Source organism: Sapajus apella, unplaced genomic scaffold (genome assembly GCF_009761245.1).
Source record: "Sapajus apella isolate SASKATOON/1434 unplaced genomic scaffold, GSC_monkey_1.0 scaffold90, whole genome shotgun sequence".
In the NCBI taxonomy this organism is placed as follows: domain Eukaryota; kingdom Metazoa; phylum Chordata; class Mammalia; order Primates; family Cebidae; genus Sapajus; species Sapajus apella.
In genome coordinates, this window is record NW_022437030.1 from 6,601,054 (window position 1) to 6,623,516 (window position 22,463).

Here is a 22,463-nt window from a genome sequence, read left to right on the forward strand (position 1 = left end):
GGATAACTCAAGGCTTAGTCTGCAAATATACTCATTATCTCACAGATTTTATACATACATGTAACTTTCAATACCATCTGTACTGCTGAAATTCCTAACTCTGTATCACCAACTCTAAACTCTTTCGTAAATTCCAGAGTCATATCCAAATGCCTACTTAACTCCACATGACTATGTCTAATAGATGTCACAAAATTAACATACAAAATCAAAATTCGAAACTACTTCTTTTGAGTAAATAACTACATGAACTTCCAGTTGTTTCAGCTAAAATTTTTAGTGGTGAATTTGAGGCCCTGCCCTGTCTTACTCCATGCTATCCATTGGGAAATCTTATTGGCTCTGTTTTCCTTTTTTTTTTTTGAGATGGAGTCTTGCTGTGTTGCCCAGGCTGGAGTGCAGTGGTGTGTTCTCAGCTCACTGCAACCTCTGCCTCCTAGGTTCAGGCAATTCTCCTGCCTTAGCTTCCCGAGTAGCTGGGATTGCAGGTGCCTGCCACCACGCCCAGCTAATTTTTGTATTTTTAGTAGAGATGGGGTTTCACCACGTTGGTCTTGAACTCCTGACCTCATGATCCGCTCGCCTCGGCCTCCCAAAGTGGTAGGATTATAGGCATGAGCCACCACGCCTGGCTGACTCTACTTTCAAAATGTATCTAGAACTGAGCACACTTCTCATGACCTCCAATGAAGATTTCTTGCTTGCATTAGTATGGCAGCTCTTTGTATATGTCTGTATGTATGTATATATTTAGAGAAGTCTTGCTCCATTGCCCAGGCTGGAGTGCAGTGGCACGATCTCGGCTCATTGCAACCTCCGCCTCATGGGTTTAGGCAATTCTCCTGGATGGCAGCTTTTAAACTGGTCTCCATGATCCTGTCTTTGGCCTCTTCAGACAGGTTTCACCACAACTGCCGAAAGGACATTTAAAAATATATATGTCAAATCAGGACACTTCTTACAAACCCCTTCAATAGTGTCTTAGTCAGAGTCAAAGCTTGTATCACCGTTTGTCCTGCAGTCTGCCTCATCCCCTCCTCAACTCACTGGGTTTCAAATACTCTGGCTTGCCCTGCTATTATCTGAATGCTGCCAAAGACACTTCTACCTGAGGGCCTTCCTACTTGCTCCTTCTTTTACCAAGAATGCTTTCTTGTACAGATCTGTAGATATCAACATGACTTCCTCCCTCATCTTTACATTTTTTCTCAAATGTCACATCACACTAATGGTCTCCCAACCACTCTGTATAAACCTGCAGTGTTCACCTTCAACCTTTTTTTTTAAATATATATTTTATTGCATTTTATGTTTTGGGGTACATGTGAAGAACATGCAATATTGTTGCATAGGTACATACATGGCAATGTGGTTTGCTGCCTTCCTCCCCATCAACTATATCTGGCATTTCTCCCCATGTTATCGTTCCCCAACTTACCTTCAACCTTAAACTTATCATCCCACATTCTTGTTTTATTTTATTCCACAACCGTTATCTCTTTCTAATTTACTTTTGTAAAAATTATTTGAATAACTATGTCCTGCATTAGATTCATTATAAGTTTTAATTGGATAATTATTTTTATCTGTTTTGTTTACTGCTATATCTCCAGCAACTAGAACAGGTTCTGGCACATTAGTACTCAATATCTTCTGAATAAATTATTTGGATGGCTGGTTATTCACTATTTATTTGCTATTATATTTGTGAACTCAGTGCTGTAAGTAATAAGAACTAATACTGAAATCTCATTGGCCAGATTTTATAATGATTATTTCTTGCCCAAAATTATTATAATTATTAAAAATTATCATAAAACATTTTACCAAGAAATGTTTATTTGGATACAATTATAAATAATATAATTATGTTGGCATAATTTTTAACATTATTGAAGACATGTAATAAAGTTTTAATGCTAAAACTTTTTATTGTAAGGGAGTGTCTGCTTATGTAAAAATTTCATTGGAAATGTTTTATAACGTTATCAGATGCCATTTGACAGGAATAAAAAATATGAAATTAAAATAATGAGCAAATTACATTTGATCATTTCTAGGGGCGTATCATTCGAGGAGCTTATAGATTCCAAGCCATCATCACCACTTTTGAAATGATTCTTGGAGGCTGTGGAGAGCTTAATGCAATTGAATGGCGATGTGTAATTATTGATGAAGCACATAGGTTAAAAAATAAAAATTGTAAACTCTTAGAAGGCCTCAAACTCATGAATCTGGTAAGTAACTTAATATCATCATTATGACAATTCAGTTTATTAGCTGTATAGTAAAAGGTCTTAGAGTTAATGCTAAAACGTTTGTTTTTTAATTTTGGAGTATCGGTACATCTGAATTCTATCTGTGATAATTGAGATTTTTTTTTTTGCTTTAATTCATTAAAAAAAAAAATCTACTTTCTACAGCTTCAAATATTTCAGCTCTTTCCTCCAAAAAGTGTTAGTAATTAATTTTTAAAATAAGAAACGTCAAGTATGTGCTATTTAAAAGAAAATAAGACCATAAGTTTTAAGCCATGAATTCCTTAATAAAAAGCCCCTTTACCAAAGTTATATTATTCAGATTATTTATGATAAAAAGTCCTACACAATTCTACATGTGTAACATATATTGGTTATAATTAATAATGGGATTTCTTATAGTCATCTTTTTGTTATTGTGTTTACTTCTTACAAATGAAAGCGTTTTTTAAACATTTTGATTTTTAATTAAGATCACATAATTACTACATGAGCACTTGAACAAACAGTTCAAATATAAAGAACCACATTCTGTAAAAACTTAAAAGTGTTCCCTTTTACTCGTTCTCCATCTATGCCACACCCAGTTCAATACCTTATTCCAGTATGATTTCCTGTTTATCTTTCCAGGCCATTTGCTACCATATACATAATATACAGATTCACAGATGCATATACAAATATTTAATTTGGGAATTTAGAGGTTTTGTCAAATAAATTTTTAAATAATTTGTACTACCATTAAAATATTCTGTGTTTATTTTCTTTTACTATTATGTTTAATTTTTAAAGAATTCTAGTTTCAAAGCATATTAGTCCTTTACATTCTTGGATTGTAACCTCAGTGATTCGATAATTTGTTCATGTTTGAAGAGTTAAATGATGATCACCCAAATTATAAATAATAAGTACTCTTTGGTATACAAATTACCATACTAAGAATGGTTGAGTACCAAAGAAAAAAATGCCCTCTTTTTTTTTTTAGAATGTTTATTTCTTTGCTTCTAAAATTATTTAGAATTTCTAAAGGCATAAATAGCATCCAAAGTGAGGTATTTCAGGAATGATACAGAGTTTTTAAAAAGTGATTGGGAAAGTATATTCCTGATGATTTGTGGGTAGAGGTATATTTTAACTCTCGAAAATTATGAGTTTGGGTATGGTGGCTCACACCTTTAATTCCAGCACTTTGGGATTGCTTGAGGCCTGGAACTCAAGACCAGCTGGGTAATATAGTAAGACTTCATCTCTACAAAACATTTTTTTAAATTAGCCAGGTGTTTTGCGTACCTGCAATGCTAGCTACTTGGGAGCCTGAGGAAGGAGGATTTCTTAAGCCCAGGAGTTCGAGGTTACAGTGGCACTACTGTAGTTTATTCTAATCATTGTAATTATGTTGTATGTGTAATGCTGAACTATGATGGCACCATTACACTCCAGCCTGGGTGTCACAACGAGACCTTGTCTCTAAAAAGAAAATACATATATATATATAAAATCTATATATAAATGTATTTATATATAGATAGAGATATATAAATATATATAGACATATTTATATATACATAGAAAGAGACATATATATATATGGTCAGAAAAATATTTGCATATTGAACATTTGATAACGTAAGTCAGCTTTCGTATAATTTTAGTAGTATGATGTTTGATGTGAATTGTTCTCACTTTATGTAGGAACACAAGGTGCTTTTGACTGGCACACCTCTCCAAAATACAGTTGAAGAACTGTTTAGTCTTCTTCACTTTCTTGAACCTTTAAGGTTTCCTTCTGAGTCAACGTTTATGCAAGAATTTGGGGATCTGAAAACAGAGGAACAGGTATCCTATTGCTCTTTGTAAATATATTCATCACATTTCTAATTATTGTAATTATTTTATGTGTGTAATTAAGTGCTCACTTATGTTATATATCTTTTTATCATTTTTAATTCAGGTACAGAAACTTCAGGCTATCCTGAAACCAATGATGTTGAGACGATTAAAAGAAGATGTGGAAAAGAAGTTGGCACCTAAAGAAGAAACCATCATTGAAGTAGAACTTACTAACATTCAAAAGAAATATTACCGGGCTATCTTGGAAAAGAACTTTTCTTTTTTATCCAAGGGAGCAGGACAAACTAATGTACCTAACTTGGTCAATACCATGATGGAGCTCAGGAAATGCTGTAATCATCCATATCTTATCAAAGGTAGCTACAAAGATTATAACAAATACTTTTTTCTTGCTAAATATTAATAAACAGAAAACATTAATAAAGAGTAAATATTAATAAACAGAAAAATTACAGCTATAGTAGCTGTTATGACTCTACGGTGATATTCTGAGGAATTACAAGTGTTACAGAATCAGAGGCGATGTGAACTACTTTGTTACAGTGACTGATGTTAGCACAGGAGGTTACAACAGCAGGAGTTTGTTCAGTATAATTTGGACTAGAATTTGTCCTCTTGTTTAATCCTAATCTTGGGACAAAGACAGCAAAGCCAATTTTTGGGGCTTCTGCATTTACAATTTTTTCCTGGCTTCCTTCCAGTCTAGATACATCAGTTAGTGTTTGAATTTTGTGCTGTAATAATGTTACTTTTTAAGATCTTATCAGGCTCTCTCCTAGTGTATGTTTGGGTTTTTCACTTATGCCTGGGAATATGTACTCTCTACTTACTTTATTCAAGACAACTGAAGTCTCTCGCAGTTTTACAGTACTCTCTTAGGCTAGACAGGTTGAGGAAAGGAATACAGAGAGGCTCCTTAATTCTGATATGGATTATCCAAAGGAAGTATGCATCAAGGACCTATAACATGACTTTCATTTTAGTTTATTCTCTTCTTTATTTTATTTATTTTATTTTTTTTTTGAGATAGTGTCGCTCTGTCGTCCAGGCTGGAGTCCGGTAGTGTGTTCATAGCTCACAGTAGCCTCAAGCTGGGAACTGATCCTTCCACCTCAGCCTCCTTAGTAACTAGAAGTGGACATATGCACTACCATACCCAGCTAATTTCTGTGTTCCTTTGTTTTTTTTGTTGTTGTTGTTGTTTTTTTGGTAGAGATGGGGTCTTGCTATATTGCCCAGGCTGGTCTCAAACTCCTGACCTCAATAAATCCTTCTACCTTAGCCTCCCAGAGTATTGAAATTACAGGCGTGAACCACTGTACCTAACTTTAATTTTTTCTTGTTTCCTTGTTTTGGAGGCTAACAAGATCCCCATAGACACATCCAAATCAATTATGATCAACCATCAGTGATGACAACTGTTATGATTGGTGTTTAAATATTAGATGTTTGTTTAAAAATAAATGTGTTTACTCAACTGAGTTAGCTTTAAACATCTAATATTTAAACACCAAATATATGGTTGGTGCTTAAATATTAGATTTTTTTTTTAAATGCATGTGTTTACTCAACAGTTTTATTTTTTTCCCTAATAGCATTCATTAAACATTTAGCAAACATAAGTTTATACAAGGCATTATGCCAGGTATCCAAGGAGATAAAAAGATGTTTAAGACATTGTCCATGTCCTCAATTAAATTACAGTCTGGTATTGGTGGAGGTTCAGCAACAAGCATGAATAAGTCTAATAAAAGTAGGCGGGGCGCAGTGGCTCACACCTGTAATCCCAGCACTTTGGGAGGCCAAGGCGGGTGGATCACGAGGTCAAGAGATCGAGACCATCCTGGTCAACACGGTGAAACCCCGTCTCTACTAAAAATACAAAAAATTAGCTGGGCATGGTGGCGTGTGCCTGTAATCCCAACTACTCAGGAGGCTGAGGCAGGAGAATTGCCTGAACCCAGGAGGTGGAGGTTGCGGTGAGCCGAGATCGTGCCATTGCACTCCAGCCTGGGTAACAAGAGCGAAACTCCGCCTCAAAAAAAATAAATAAATAAAATAAAATAAAAGCAGTGTACATGCCATTAGAAAATTATGTTACAGAAACACACAGGAGCACTAATTTTGATTAAAAAGAAAGCAGTTGGGAATTTCCTGCATTTTTGCATTGCTTCTTTCATCCCCTGTTTCTTTAACAGGTGCTGAGGAGAAAATACTTGGAGAATTTAGAGATACATATAATCCAGCTGCTTCTGATTTTCATCTTCAAGCAATGATCCAGTCTGCTGGTAAATTGGTCCTTATTGATAAATTGCTTCCCAAAATGAAAGCTGGAGGTCATAAAGTGCTCATCTTCTCTCAGATGGTTCGCTGCCTTGACATTCTGGAGGACTATCTCATACATAAAAGGTAAAGCATACTGTAATCCACTGAATTATACTATGAATTATGCTAAGTATGTGCTATTAAGATTTGTGCAGCACTGTACTGTAAATGAACTTTACTCATACCTTTCTCTTTACCTAGATTAGAATAAAGCATTCCAATTTATAAGTAAAGATTGTTTAGGATTGATTATGTGTTATATTTTCCCAACCTGCAAATGTTGGAATATTAGATGTGCCTGAGAAGCCCAATTTAGAAAAGTTTGCAAATAAATACTATGTGACGGGAATGGGTTTAATAATGTACATTTTACTTGATTTATAAACCTTGTAGTAATGAAACTTTAAATAGACATATTTACAATAGTCATCTTCAAAATTGAAAAAAGTGATTCAAGAACCTTTGGATCTGTTTCATTTTTATAATTAGAACCTTAAGTTGTGGTACTTTTATTCTTATATACTGTATAAAATTTGTTCATGCTTTAATATTTTTCTATTTGTTTCAATGTGGGTTTTTTTGTTTTGTTTTGTTTATTGGTAAATCTCGGTAAGATAGTGTTAAGTATTGTCTAATCAGTATTTAGGCTATTTTAGCTGTATATATATTTTTTTTGAGACAGTGTCTCACTCTGTTGCCCAGAGTAGTGTACAGTGGTGTGATCATAGCTCATTGCAGCCTCAAACTCCTAAGCTCAAGCAATCCTCCCAGGAAGCTGGGACTACAGGCATACACTACCACACCCAGCTAATTTGTTTATTTTTGGTAGAGGGAGGATCTCGCTATGTTGCCCAAGCTGGTCTCAAACTCCCGGATTGAAGTAGTTCTACCTCAGCCTCCCAAAGTGATGGGATTATAGGCATGAGCCACCATACCTGGCTTGCAGATTTTAATTCAATAGATTTTAACCGATATAGATAAGTAAAGGTCTATACTGATTTATGTTATTAGAGATTATGTAGTTCGTTTTTATTTTCATTTTTGTTTCTAGTTTCATTGTTATTGTCAGTGTCCTACTCTTTTGGCTCATTTTAAAATGTATATTCTCAATTTTATGTCATGTAAGTGATACAAACATTAAAATGCAGTGTTCTCAAAAATAGCCATTCTTATATTTTTTGGATCTCCTTATGTGAAGAACTTTTTACAGATAAAACTGTACTTATAAATTTCTATTGCAATTCCATGGAAAATTCAGAGTTTTTTTATTGTCATAAGAAACATTATTAGAAGTCTTACCTCCATTTCGCAGGTACAAGAGATAACCATGGAGCAACTGCTACAACTCTAGTAAATCGTATGTAGAAGTGTGGCAGATGTCATATGTATACCACTTAGAGTCCTAGTGCTGACATTTTTATGTATTTTATTTTTATTTGATGTTTCGCAGTTTTTTAGTTTTGTATATGTTAAATGGGGAAGGATAAAATAAGATAATTACTTTGCAGTAATGACTGTAAAGAATTCAACAGCATTTCAGTGTGTTCTTAATAGATTGCAATGTAGAAGCAAGTATGTCAGTTGAGAGCAACATGGATTAAGGACAAAAGAAATATTTGTAGCCTTCTTGTATAAAGTTTTGTGAAAGTCTTCTTGAAAAAAAAAATTATTATGATGAGATCAGCGAAGTAGTTTTATAGACTGTCTTTTTTTATTCTAACTTCTGAAATAAAATTTGTTGTGGTAGTGTTCTTTTACCTATGCATCCGGGAATTCAGAGGTTTTGTATCTTTATGTTAGTTTTTGTTTTCTCCTTAGCACCAACATCAAAAAGTATAAAGCCACAGAAACTAGTTGAGATGATATTGCTTCTTAATGTTAGAGAAAACATAATGCTGTAGGAAAACTGACTTTATATTTGATAGAATATGTCTTCAATTTTATTATATTTATTTATGTAAATTTATTCCATTTCATTCCATAGATATTTGTATGAGCGAATTGATGGCAGAGTCAGAGGAAATCTTCGACAAGCTGCTATAGATAGATTTAGTAAACCTGATTCAGATAGATTTGTTTTTCTCCTGTGTACCCGAGCTGGTGGGTTGGGCATCAACTTAACTGCAGCTGATACATGTATAATTTTTGATTCTGATTGGAATCCTCAAAATGATCTTCAGGTAAGTAATTTACTTGGCTAACAAGAAATGCATTTTTTTTAAAAAAGTAAAATTGTGTAACTGTTTTTGGTAATCCACATCTTTTATTTTTGTCTGGACAAACTAACATGTGTCTCTCTATGAAATATCTGTGCCAAATAAAATAGCTGAAATTATTTTAATTTTTATGATAAAAACTATAATGACAAAAATTTTTTACTTTTTTATGTCTGTCTTATAAAATATGTCTTACTAGCTTATAAAAAGTTATACTTATTTGAGTACAGTAATTTTGTTTGTTTGTTTAGATATGAGGTCTCACTATGTTGCCCAGGCTGGTCTTGAAACCCAGGACTCAAGCATTCCTCCCGTCTCGGCCTCCAAAAGTACTGGGTTTATAGGCATTTGTCATCATGCTTGGCCCAGTATTGTTATAGTTTAAAGAATATTATATAAATTTGAGAGAAACCTTCAGCTCTAAGAATAATTTATTTGTAATAAAATTTAAATTTCAGAATTTTAATCCTTAAAAATAAGTACTCGCTCATTCTAATTTTATCTTGTAATCATAATATATTATGCCTTTTTATAAAATACTTTAGAACATGAAGCCACACATATAAGTAATGACTATACTTGGACTACATAGAAATAAAGGAATATTAATTACAGTGATAGAAGAGGGTCTAAATTTGCAGAAGGATATGAAAGGAGAACAAAACATAAGAGAAATTATTTTATTATTCTTCAGTCTTAACTGCATTGCAATTAATATTGGTACTTTTCTTTATAAGACTAGTCAAGTGTAATCATGAGAAGGGAAAAAGTAGAGTTTAATCTCTGTGAATCAGACCAGCCGTATTATTTTTTTAAATAAGTATAAAAACAAATATAATAAATGGTTAAGAATATACCTAGCCTAAAACATATTTTAAATTGCTCATTTATGTAACTATATGTAATCTACTTTAAAATATCCAAAGATCCAAAATTAATACAATAAGCCAGAGACCAACTCTTTCTGTAGAAGGCTCAATTAGTAAATATTTCAAGCTTTGTGTGCAACATAAGATCTTTATTAGACATTCTTGTTCGTTTGTCACAATCCTTTTAAAAGGTAAAAAAGCCTGTGTTGGCAGACCAGATTTGATCCACAGGCTGTAGTTTCCCAATTCCTACATTAAACCCAAATAATAATTGTTTGCCTTTGAAATGCATGTTTGTACATATAACCACCCATAGTGGATGTTCTAAAAGTTAACTTAAAATAATAAAGTCACTTTATAGAACCTGAAGAGAAAGGGGAGAAACTATCCTGAATCTCCCAACTTCTCCCTCTCACTTGGTTTTCTATTTAACTGCTAATGTAGATCCAGTCTTTCCAGACTAAGATAATTTTGGCTTACTGTGCTTACCCTACACCTAAGAGCAAAGCTGCCTATTTACAGTCCTGGGTTCCAAATGGCACAAATTGGATGTGGATAGAATAAAAATGTCAATGAAGGACATCACATCAGCGCCCCCTATAAATTTTAAAGCCACATTTTATGACTTAATTTGTCTGAAGATAATGGGAAGGGATTAGTAATTTGGGAGAAAAACTAGATTTTATAGAATATTTGGAGTCAAGATTTATCATACAAAGTTTGTTTAGTAGGAACTCATGATAAAATATGCAGCCCTTATGTGATCTCTGATGTCTCCACTTCTAACATGTATACATATTAGATAATTAGTTTGTCCTTCATTTAAATAAAATTTAGATCTCTACAGTAATTTACCTTGCATGGTTTTTTTCCCCCCAAAAAATTACCCAGCTTAGAAAGAAATCATAGATAACACAAACAAATAGAAACACATCCCATGCTCATGGATGGGAAGAATTAATATTGTGAAAATGACCATATTGCCAAAAGCAATCTACAAATTCAATGCAATCCCCATCAAAATACCACCATCCTTCTTCACAGAATTAGAAAAAACAATTCTGAAATTCATATGGAATCAAAAAAGAGCCCACATCACCAAAGCAGAACTAAGCAAAAAGAACAAATTTCAAGGCATCACACTATCTGATTTCAAACTATACTACAAGGCCATAGTCACCAAAACAGCATGGTACTGGTATAAAAATAGACACATAGACCAGTGGAACAGCATAGAGAACTCAGAAATAAACTCGAATACTTACAGCTAGTTTATCTTTGACAAAGCAAACAAAAATATTAAGTGGGGAAAAGACACCCTATTCAATGATAGCTGAGACTTAACTAAACTAAAGAGTTTTTGCCTGGCAAAAGTAAGTCAGTAGAGTAAATAGACAACCCACAGAGTGGGAGAAAATCTTCACAATCTTATATATCTGAAAAAGGACTAATTTCCAGAATCTATAACAAACTCAAGTCAGAAAAAAGAAAAACCATCCCATCAAAAAGTGAGCTAAGGACATGAATAGATAATTCTCTTCTTCTTTTTTTTTTTTTTTTTTTGAGACGGAGTTTCGCTCTTGTTACCCAGGCTAGAGTGCAATGGCACAATCTCGGCTCACCGCAACCTCCGCCTCCTGGGTTCAGGCAATTCTCCTGCCTCAGCCTCCTGAGTAGCTGGGACTACAGACACGCGCCACCATGCCCAGCTAATTTTTTGTAGTTTTTAGTAGAGACAGGGTTTCACCATGTTGACCAGGATGGTCTCGATCTCTTGACCTCGTGATCCACCCGCCTCGGCCTCCCAAAGTGCTGGGATTACAGGCTTGAGCCACTGCACCCGGCCGCATGAATAGATAATTCTCAAAAGAAGATATACAAATGGCCAATAAACATATGAAAAGATGCTCAACATCACTAATGATCAGGGAAATGCAAATCAAAACCACAATGCAATACCACCTTACTCCTGCAAGAATGGTAATGGTGGTAATCAAAAAACAGTAGATGTTGGCATAGATTCAGTGAACAGGGAACACTTCTACACTGCTGGTAGGAATGTAAACTAGTACAGCTGCTATGGAAAACACTGTGGATATTCCTTAAAGAACTAAAAGTAGAACTACCATTTAATCCAGCAATCTCACTACTGGGTATCTACCTAGAGAAAAAGATGTCATTATTCAAAAAAGATACTTGCACACACATGTTGATAGCAGCACAATTTACAATAGCAAAGTCATGGAACCAACCCAAATGCCCATCAGTTAACAAGTGGATAACTGTGGTGTGTATATATACATATACATACACACACACACATATATATACACACACACACACACACACATATGTGTATATATATATATATGATGGAATACTGTGCAGCCATAAAAAAACAATGAATTAACAGCATTTTCAGTGACCTGGATGACCTTAGAGACTATTGTTCTAAGTGAAGTAACTCAGGAATGGAAAACCAAACATCATATGTTCTCACTCCTAAGTGGAGCTAAGCTATGAGGACACAAAGGTATAAGATTGATATGATGGACTTTGAGGACGTGGAGAGAAGAGTAGTGGGGGGGGGCGAGGGATAAAAGACTGCAAATATAGTGCAATGTATACTGCTCAGGTGATGGTTGTACAAAATCTCACAAATCACTACTAAAGAACTTACTTATGTAACCAAATACCACTTACTCCAATAACTTCTGGGAAAAAAACTACCCAGCTTAAATAAAATATATTGAAAAGATTGTTGATAATATAATAGAAAAAAGTTTAGAAATTTAGATTAAACTTTAAAACTTGAGTTGCCAGCTAGGTGTGGTAGCTCACACCTGTAATCCCAGTACTTTGAGAGGCCAAAGTGATAGGATCTCTTTAGCCCAGGAGCTCGACTGGGCAACATAGCAAGTCCCCATGTCTAAAACAAACAAACAATCAAAAAATTTGAGTTACCATCAACTATAAAATCTGTTTAAAAGTTTTGTGTCCCTGCCTAGAAGTATATTGACTACACTTCCATTAAAACATAATAAGGCCGGGTATGTTGGCTAACGCCTGTAATTCCAACACTTAGGGAGGCCGAGACAGGTGGATCACTTGAGTTCAGGAATTCAAGACCAGTCTCGCCAATATGGTGAAACCCTGTCAGTACTAAAAATACAAATATTACCTGGGCATGGTGGTGGGCACCTGTAATCCCAGCTACTTGAGAAACTGAGGCAGGAAAATCACTTGAATCCAGGAGGTGGAGGTTGCAGTGAGCCAAGACGGTGCCACTGTTCTGCAGCCAGGGTGACAGAGCGAGATTCTGTCTCGAAAAAAAAACAGTCCTTTGTGAATTTATATTCTTTGATATTTAAGCTTATAAACCTAAATTTTAATTTATTCCTGATTGTGGGATTATTTCTTGTTGTGATAAGCTCTGCCTTAATTTCTAGAAAAAGGTTATATTTAATTCAATAAAAATGGTCTAAGACTTCTTACATGTGTTTATATCCCGTATATATAGTTTGCTATTACATGCCTCTTGAGAAAATAATTAAATATGTAACTTTTCATTTTTATAGGCCCAAGCTCGTTGCCACAGAATTGGTCAGAACAAAGCAGTTAAAGTCTACAGACTGGTAACTCGTAACTCATATGAGAGAGAGATGTTTGACCGAGCCAGTTTGAAACTGGGCCTAGATAAGGCTGTATTACAGAGCATGAGTGGAAGAGAAAGTAATGTTGGTGGTGTATGTATATTTTCTTTTTCACTTGAGATTTTTGTGTGTTTTTGTATTTAATTTTACCTCTAATAGTGTATCATTTAGTTTTGGTCCGTGCAAAACACTAAATACATTTGTTTTATGCAGGGGGGCATTTTCAGGATGGAGCTATGTTTAGTTAATACTTTTGAATACTGTTCTGTCTGTATAACTCCAGAGCTTATGAATTCTAAATGTATTTTCAAGATAAAAATTCTTTGCTCTCTTTTTAGGATATTTGTATGATTGGCATAGCAAAATAGAATTTGTGTTTATATAAACAGTTTTGAAATTTTTTATTTCAGTGTCAAACTACTAGCATTGGCTTTGTCTTATCATAAATGATGATATTTTAGTTTCCCCCACCCCCAAGGTTCTTGCCTAATATCTATCAATAATAGGATCCTAGTTCTGGGCTGGGCACATGGCTCATACCTGTAATCTCAGCACTTTGGGAGGCTGAGGTGGGAGGATCAGCCTCGTGCTTGAGCCCAGGAATTTGAGACAAGCCTGGACAGCATGGCAAGACCCTGTCTCTATAAAAAACAAAAATTACCTGGGCATGATGGAGCATGCCTGTGGTCGAAGCTACTTGGGAGGCTGAGGTGGGAGAATCACTTGAGCCCAGGAGGTCAAGGCTGCAGTGAGCTATGTTTGCACCACTGCACTCCAGCATGGATAACAGAGCAAGACCCTGTTTCAAAAAAATAAAGAAAGAAAGAATCCTAGTATTAAAAAGAACTTTGAAAAAGGCTACCCGACCCTTAGGCCTTATTTTAACCAAAGCCATTCTAGGCAGATGGGTAATTCTTATTTTAAAGACGGCAAAGAAGAGTCAACAACTTCAATATATTATTTCCATGAATTCTCTCTTATGTGCATCCCAAACCCAAATGCAGTTTAAGCATGCCTCTTTTGTTCTTTGACATCCTTTAGGGATACTTTCTCGTTTTACGAACTTTTTAAAAAAACTGTTTTTATGGAAGTTAATTTCTCCGTAGATTCAACAGCTTTCCAAAAAGGAAATAGAAGACCTGCTTCGAAGAGGTGCTTATGGTGCCATTATGGAGGAAGAAGATGAAGGCTCTAAATTCTGTGAAGAGGATATCGATCAGATTTTACTACGTCGTACAAAAACCATCACAATTGAATCAGAAGGACGTGGGTCAACATTTGCCAAGGTAACAGTGAATAGTATTTTTTAACATAGCAGTGATGTTCATATCCTAACTACGGAAAAAGTTAATTATCTCTTAGACTAAATGTTTAAACATACTGAATTAGCTGAAAAGCAATAATGTATTTTCCTTCATTTTTTTCTGATTTCCTGTATTAATTTCACATGCACTCTTCTGATCCTTGTGAAATAGAATAAATATAATAACTAGAAATAGTTCTAAATGTTAGTGTAGAACATATGAAATCAAAGAAATTTAGAAACTAAACATCTGTATATGCCAAAGGCAAAACAAAATGTAAGTAATGTAAGAGGTTAAATCATGTTACATCAACTTTCATAATTTAAAGCACCTAAAGGAGAGACAGAATTTCCAATTTCATTTTAAATACTTACCATTGGCTGGGTGGGGTGGCACACATCTGTAATCCCCGTACTTTGGGAGGCCAAGGCAGGTGGATCACCTGAGGTCAGAAGTCTGAGGTCAAAATGGTGAAACTCGGTCTCTACTAAAAATACAAAAATTAGTGTGAGCCACTGCACCCAGCCATATTTCTTTTTTCTTTCTCTCTCTCCATTTTTTTCCCCAACCAAGACATGCTAAACTTACCTCTTCCATTCATCTGAATAGTTTATTATTGCAGTATTCTGTCTCATCTACACTAATTGCAGAAAACCACACACAAGTTTTCTCTTTTCCACTGAACTTCCTTTCTGCATTTCCCTTCTTCCCAATTTCCCTCTCTGCTTTCAATCCAGAGATTTTTCTTTATCTTTATGGGGAACATTGTGGTATAGCAAGAAGTACAGGTGCTGTACCAAAAGTAATGATATCAACCTTCAAATGGAAACTCGCTTGCATTCAGTTAGCAGACTAATAAATTCTTGTGTCAGGTATTTTGGTAAATGCCAGGAATACTAAAATGAAAGGATTACAGTTGCTGAAAAAAATAAAGTAGCAAATGATTAATTCTGTATGTTCTGAATAAAGAAAGCCTTTGCAAAGAAAATAACATTCAAGCTGAGTCTTGAGGGAATTGTGAATTTCATTGTTTTACAAAGAGAAAGAAAAAGCCAGCTAAATGAGTCATATGTTGCTAAACTACAAGGAATATTTCAGGATTGTAACAGGCATGTATGGATACAGGAGATGAATTACATGAAGATGAAATTGTGAAGGAGTTAGGGGAGTTGAACCCAAATTGTGAAGGGCTTTGTGTGCCATTTTGAGGAATTTGAACTTGATCCTAAGGCAGTTAAGCTTTTAAAGTCCTTCAAGCAGAAATTGGACATAATGCAGTCTGGTTTAGAAGTTTAACTCTAGCAGCAGCATGGAGAACAAGTTGGAAAGGGGAAAGACTAGAAACAAGGAGATTATTTAATGAGCGTATGCAGGAAATAATGATGGGTGAACCAGGGTTTTGGAGACCTACTTGAATCAATAGGAGTTGATGACCAGTTAGAAATGTTTAGAAGGAAGAATCAGAAATGACTTGAAGATTTTTTGCTTAAGTAGCTAGGAGGGTCACGGTTGTCTTTAAGATAGAGAAGGACATTCATATGGGGAAAATAAAATACTGGAGCTGTTGTATTTATGACATTACAGGGCATCCAAATGGAGATGTCTAGGAGAGTTGCCTGGGACACAGATACAGATTTCGAAATTAGTAGAGAATAAATCAGAAGAAAGTCATTTCTCTTGTTTCCAAAATAAACATTGCAAAAGTAAAGTATAAGATTGAGAACTAAAACTATTCATGATTGAGTAGATGTACCCTGGCTCTAGTTTTTTTCCTGGGAAATCTTATTCAGTTTTGATTCCTTGGTTCTGTACTCTAAGTACAGATATATTTTTCCTCATATTGAAATCTAATTAATATCAAAAAGTATTGGTCATGACTATTGTCCTTGTTGATTAGGCCAAACATAGAGATACTCTCCTTAAAGTTTTTGTTGTTTTGTTTTGTTTTTAATTAACGTAGGCATATGCAAAGCATTTAATGAGCACATGTGATTCTTGGCTTCCTCATTTAACATGTTAATGATAATGATCATGGGAAGTCAGAAAAACAGAGTTTGAATTCTAACTCATAAGCTGAGTGACCTTTAACAATTAACCTCTTTGAGTCTTGCTTTAAAGAGGAGATCTTAGTAATCATACTTGGCCTTTCTGACTTTACTATACAGTGCTATGTAACTATTATTTTACTTAGAGAACTCAAGTATACTCTTAATGCTCTGAGAATTGAGATATGCTTAAGTGTTTAAATATCTACTTTAAATCCTCACACCAGGGAGTAAATGTCATATTTGAAAAGAGCGCTGACAAAGTACCACAACAGCTGAGAAGAATCAAGAGTTTGTTCTAGTTGTTTTATAATTTGTTTATTTCCCAAATAATTTGTTCATTCCCATAGTTGTATGGGAATGCTGGTAGATACTGGACATTTGACAAAATGGGATATGGTGTAAAGTTAGTAGTATTTTACACTTTTTCCTGGGATCCAAAGACTTCAGCTCTGCTCAACTATTTTCAGTGATTTGGAGAAATAAAATAATTCCATTCTGTGTTTCTTTGCATTATCAAATAGTATTTAATAAGGAGCTACATATATGGAGCAGGGTCCTTATGAGAATATCTAGACTTAGTACATATTCATCAAATAGAACTCATTATTGGTAACTTGATTTTCAAGTGATGATATGTTTTGGGAGTTTTTTTTTTTTTTTTTTTTTTTTTGAAACTGAGTTTTGCTCTTGTTGCCCAGGCTGGAGTGCAGTGGCACAATCTCTGCTCACCACAACCTCCACCTCCCAGGTTCAAGCTATTCTCCTGCCTCAGCCTCCCGAGTAGCTGGGATCACAGGCAAGCGCCATGATGCCCAGCTAATTTTGTATTTTTAGTAGAAACGGGGTTTCTCCATGTCGGCCAGGCTGGTCTCAAACTCCGGACCTCGTGATTCGCCCATCTTGACCTCCCAAAGTGCTAGATTATAGGCATGAGCCACCATGCCCAGCCCTTCTAATCTGATTTTTAGAAAATTGATAGAGAATAAAATACTTTGAATTGATTAATTTACAAAGCAAAGAAAACCATCTAAATTGTGTTTCAGATGGATTGCTTATTTGTAAGGGCCTTTAATTGGCATCTTCTGCCTTTCTACCACTATCATAGGAAGATGGATTTCACCATTTAAAAGTTTTCTCTTGCAAATAATATAGAGATTTAATGGTAGAAGGAATGCATTTTAAGAAGAAAAGTTTAGGGGTAACTAGGATATTAGGATTTAACATTTGGAAGAAGATAAACCTGTATTTGATGACCTCTTCTACAACAGGCATCTTCTATAGGCAGAATCATTTGTTATAATCCTTGAGAATCATGTAAGTTATCTTGTAAATAGGTTATAGGTTATATGTCAATTAGCAAAAGACTCTTGAATTATTTAGAAATTTAAAATTGCTTATTTATACATTAATTATTTGTCATAATGAATGTAACAAAAGTTATTTAATTCTGAAATTTAGTTTCTTCCAGGCAAATTTTTAAAATTATCAGTAGTTATATGATAGCAGAATAAAAATTATTATACACTGTAGCATAGAATTTTTTTTTAGGTAAACAACCAAAAAGTAACACACTTTAAAATCTGACTTTTCTTTCAATGACTTCATATTTAATGACGCCCCATGATTTTTTGTTTTTTTGTTGTTGGGTTTTGTTTTGTTTTCTTTTCTTTTTTTCTTTGAGACAGATCTCACTTTGTCGCCCAAGCTGGAGTACATTTCCTGGGCTTAAGTGATCCTCCTGCCTCAGCCTCCCATGTTGCTGGGACCACAGGCACATGCCACCATGCACAGTTAATTTGTTGATTTCTTATAGTGACAGGGTCTTACTTTGTTGCCCAGGCTGGTCTCAAACTCCTAAACTCAAGCAATCCTCCCACCTTAGGCTCCCAAAGTGTTAGGATTACAGGCATGAGCCACTATGCCCAGCCTGCTTTTGTTGTTCAATGTTCTCCAGTTCATGTAAATATTCATTTACCAGATTGGTTAAATCTCAAGAGGCATGTATCAGTGAAACTGTAGAACAGAATAAAACCCTATGAACTTCATTTAGTAAACTTTTCACTATTCCTGAAAATTGATATGTTTATATTAATGAAAATATTAAAGTATCATATATCCTTAGTTGTGAGAAATTTATTCTGAAATAGTTAAGGAATTACTTGCATGTAGTTAGATGTCCATTTCTTATACTCATTTATACCAGTTTGATGAATTGTTATAACATACTTATTTTATACAGATGATGATAGCTGTGTTGTTTTGTTTCATCAAACTGGTTAGTCTTTGTTCTTTCAAGTTGGATGTGAAGGTCAGGACTGGTGGTACATGCCTGTAATTATAACACTTTGGGAGGATAAGGCAGGAAGATCACTTAAGGCTGGAAGTGGGAGACCAGCCTAGGCAAGAAAGTGAAATTCCATCTCTATGAAAAACTTAAAAATCAGCCAGGCAAGGTGGTGTGTGCTTGTTGTCTCATCTACTTGGGATGCTGTGGCAGAAGGACTGCTTGAACCCAAGAGCTAGAGGCTACAATGAGCCATGATCGTATAGCTGCACTCCAGTCTGGGCAAGAGTGAGATCTTTTTTCTAAAAGAAAAACTGTAATCCCAGCACTTTGGGAGGCCGAGGCGGGTGGATCACGAGGTCAAGAGATCGAGACCATCCTGGTCAACATGGTGAAACCCCGTCTCTACTAAAAAAATACAAAAAATTAGCTGGGCATGGTGGCGCGTGCCTGTAATCCCAACTACTCAGGAGGCTGAGGCAGGAGAATTGCCTGAATCCAGGAGGCGGAGGTTGCGGTGAGCCAAGATCACGCTATTGCACTCCAGCCTGGGTAACATGAGTGAAACTCCGTCTCAAAAAAAAAAAAAGTTGGATATGAGGTTTTATAGTATGTGGTTTCTCATTAAGAGTGTCTCATGCTATTTCCTGTTGCCACTGTAACAAATTATCACGAAGTTCGTGGCTTAAGACAACACAAACTTTTTCTCTTACAGTTCTCAATATCAGAAGTCTAACATGTCTTTCTTTCACAGGGCTAAAATCAAGGTGTCAGTAGGGCTGGTTCATTCTGGAATCTTTAGGGGAGAATCTGTTTCTCATCTCTTCCACTTCCTAAGACTACCTGCATTCCTTGGCTTGTGGCCACAGTACTCCTATCTCTGCTTCTGTCATGTCATATCCTTTTTCTTTTCTAGGGTCAAATCTCCCACTGCCTCACTCTTGTGAGAACATTTATAATTACGTTTAGGGCCCACCTGGATAATACAAGCTCGCTCTCTATTTCAAGGTCCTTAACTTAATTATATCTGCAAAGTTCCTTTTCCATATAAAACAAAACTCACAAGGTTCCAGGGATTAGAATGAGGTATCTTTGGTGGCCGTTATTTAGTTTATCACATGTATCAGTTCAAAGAATTCACTTTTCAGTAGTTTTATAATATTAAAGCTATAATTTAGAGCAAGCAAAAAAAAAAAAAAGAAATTTAAATTTATATCATGAAAACATTTGTTCCTGTCACTTCTGTTTCGTAAATATGTCAGCAAAATGCACATTTTTAAACACTTAAGAGTATTTAACATTTGCTTTATTTTATATAAGCATCTTAAAAGCCAGACCTCAAAAGAATACTAGATGGAATGAATGAGTACGTTTATTACTTGGTAAGCAATAACATGAACAGAATCTGAAGTTCAGCAAGGGGCATTTAGCCTTTCAATTTTTGTGTTTTTCAGACTTTTTTTTTTTATTTGAAACAGACAGGTTCTTGTTTTCTTGCCAGACTAGAGTACAGTTGTGCAATCATGGCTCACTACAGCCTTGACCTCTCAACCTCCTGGGCTCGAGTGATCTACCCACCTCAGCCTCCCAAGTAGCTGGTACTACAGGCGTGCACCATCACACCAGGCTAATTTTTTAAAAATTATTATAGAGATGGGGTCTCACTATGTTGCCCAGGCTGGTCTTGAATTGCAGGCTCAAGCACTCCTCCTGCCTTTGCCTCCCAAAGTGTTGGAATTTACAAGTGTGAGCCACCATGCCCAGCTTGAATGTTTTATAAAGTTTTAAACTACAAATACAGACAGTATTCAACAGTTAGCAACTCATACTTAACTTACCTCATCACACCTCCCACTTTTTCATAATGTTTTGAAGCAAATCCCAGATATCATATCATCATCTTTACCTGTTGTTTCCATATGTATCATTAAAAATAAAGACTTAAAACATAACTATAATACTATTATCACATTTAAAAATAAAATAAAACATAATTCATTGGTATTAATTATCCAGTGCTTAAACTGACAGTTATCTTGAATGTCAAAATATGGCTTGTTTGCTTTTAACAGTTTAATTTTTTTTAAGTGGGATTTTTCTGGATTTAAAAAAATTCTATCAAGATTTTTTTTAATTAAGATTTTTATCTTTTTATTATATCCCTGATAATTGGGCATTATCTTAAAACCATTTACCACTATTCTCCTTTGAAAATCATTTTAAATCACCATATTCTTCCATTTGTTTTTATAAAAATTGACATGCATTTTTCAGGTCCTTTTCTTAACGCATTGTGTATCTTCAATGCTCCTTTAATTTTTATAAAGCATGGTGATGACTTTTTTTGATGAGGCCTATTTACAGTGATTTCAGTTGTAAGTAATGATTATTAGACCACAAGTTATACGGTTGAAGTGTCATCTTTAAAATTTCTTTCAGCTAAAAGATTTTGTAGTTTCCATGGCATTTGCAAAAATAAGTCACTTGTGTTTTCTTTTCTTGCTCCTCAGTATTTTCTTAAATTTGTACAATGGTTATGCAGTGTTTCTATGGTAATGAAGAGTTTTCCTTTTTTGTGTGTGTTTGGGAAAAGAGTTTTTAAAAATGACAATGATTTATTTTCCTTTATTTCCCATATCCTGTGTTACATTTCCTTTAGGAGAGATATCTATCTGAAAATGTGGTGGAAATAAAATAGAAATATACCAGAAAATGAACTCTAGTGCAGGCAGCTTTTGAAATTCTTGTTCTCTAACCTAATTTCTTAATGGTCTCGTAGTGTTTTTAGAAAACATATCTCTGTTCTGTGTAGCCTTCAGCCCAAAAAGATTTGATCCTTGCTTACCAAAAGCATAAGAGTTAACCAACAGCAATACCTTATTTAATTATTCTCCTAAACTTCAGCCTGTGTTTGCATTAAGCCTTTCTCTTAAGCAGTGCAGTGCTATGTTTCAGACCACTGAATTTGAAACACTCTTTGATGTATGTGTATGCAGAATTCAAATTCTATCCATAGTAAACGTGAAGAGATAATGTTTTAAGTGTACTTTAATAGATTTTTCCTCTAAAACTGCCATTATGTATTTCAGGCGAGTTTTGTGGCATCTGGAAACCGGACAGATATTTCTTTAGATGATCCCAACTTCTGGCAAAAATGGGCTAAAAAGGCAGAAATAGATATAGAGGCCATCAGTGGCAGAGTAAGTATTTTTATCCCTCTAAAATAAACTTGCTTGGGGGATACTTGGGCAATAGTATTGTAATATTTTAAGTTGTTCAATTATGCAGTTACTAAAACAAATTTCTGCATATATAAATTGAAGTAGGGTAGCCGAATGAGCTGGGTTAGGTACTCCTTCAATATCTCCCATGATGGGTTATCCTACAGGCATTTAACTTTTGAATATAATTTACATTCTTAAAATTGTTATATGTTTTTTAAATTTTTTTAATGTCTTCAAATCATGGGTTACATTTATTTTCTTTTTAATGTTGTTTTCTTAATGTCAGAACCCATTAATAATGATCTAGTAAAATATAAATAAAATGCAAAAAAAGGCAGTCAAGAAAGTGGAATTTTTTAAAGTTTCTCTTATGACTTCCCTTGAGCTAAGAAAAGGCCAAAGTGCTAAAACAGATTTTTGGAACTGATGAT

General features: G+C 34.8%; 1 protein-coding gene across 10 annotated transcripts in view; it reads left to right on the forward strand.

Annotated features, from left to right (window-relative positions):
* Nucleotides 1-22,463, forward strand: part of CHD9 (chromodomain helicase DNA binding protein 9) — a 265,800-nt gene that overhangs the window by 178,187 nt on the left and 65,150 nt on the right. For all 10 annotated transcript variants that reach the window (XR_004261956.1, XM_032255720.1, XM_032255723.1 and 7 more), the window contains 8 exons: nt 2,061-2,237; nt 3,951-4,094; nt 4,210-4,465; nt 6,308-6,518; nt 8,419-8,614; nt 13,098-13,265; nt 14,279-14,458; nt 21,898-22,008. Coding sequence is in view for 9 of the 10 variants with exons in the window: in XM_032255720.1 (XP_032111611.1) it covers nt 2,061-2,237; nt 3,951-4,094; nt 4,210-4,465; nt 6,308-6,518; nt 8,419-8,614; nt 13,098-13,265; nt 14,279-14,458; nt 21,898-22,008 (1,443 nt within the window). In the remaining variant the exon portion in view is untranslated. The remainder of the gene's footprint in view (nt 1-2,060; nt 2,238-3,950; nt 4,095-4,209; nt 4,466-6,307; nt 6,519-8,418; nt 8,615-13,097; nt 13,266-14,278; nt 14,459-21,897; nt 22,009-22,463) is intronic.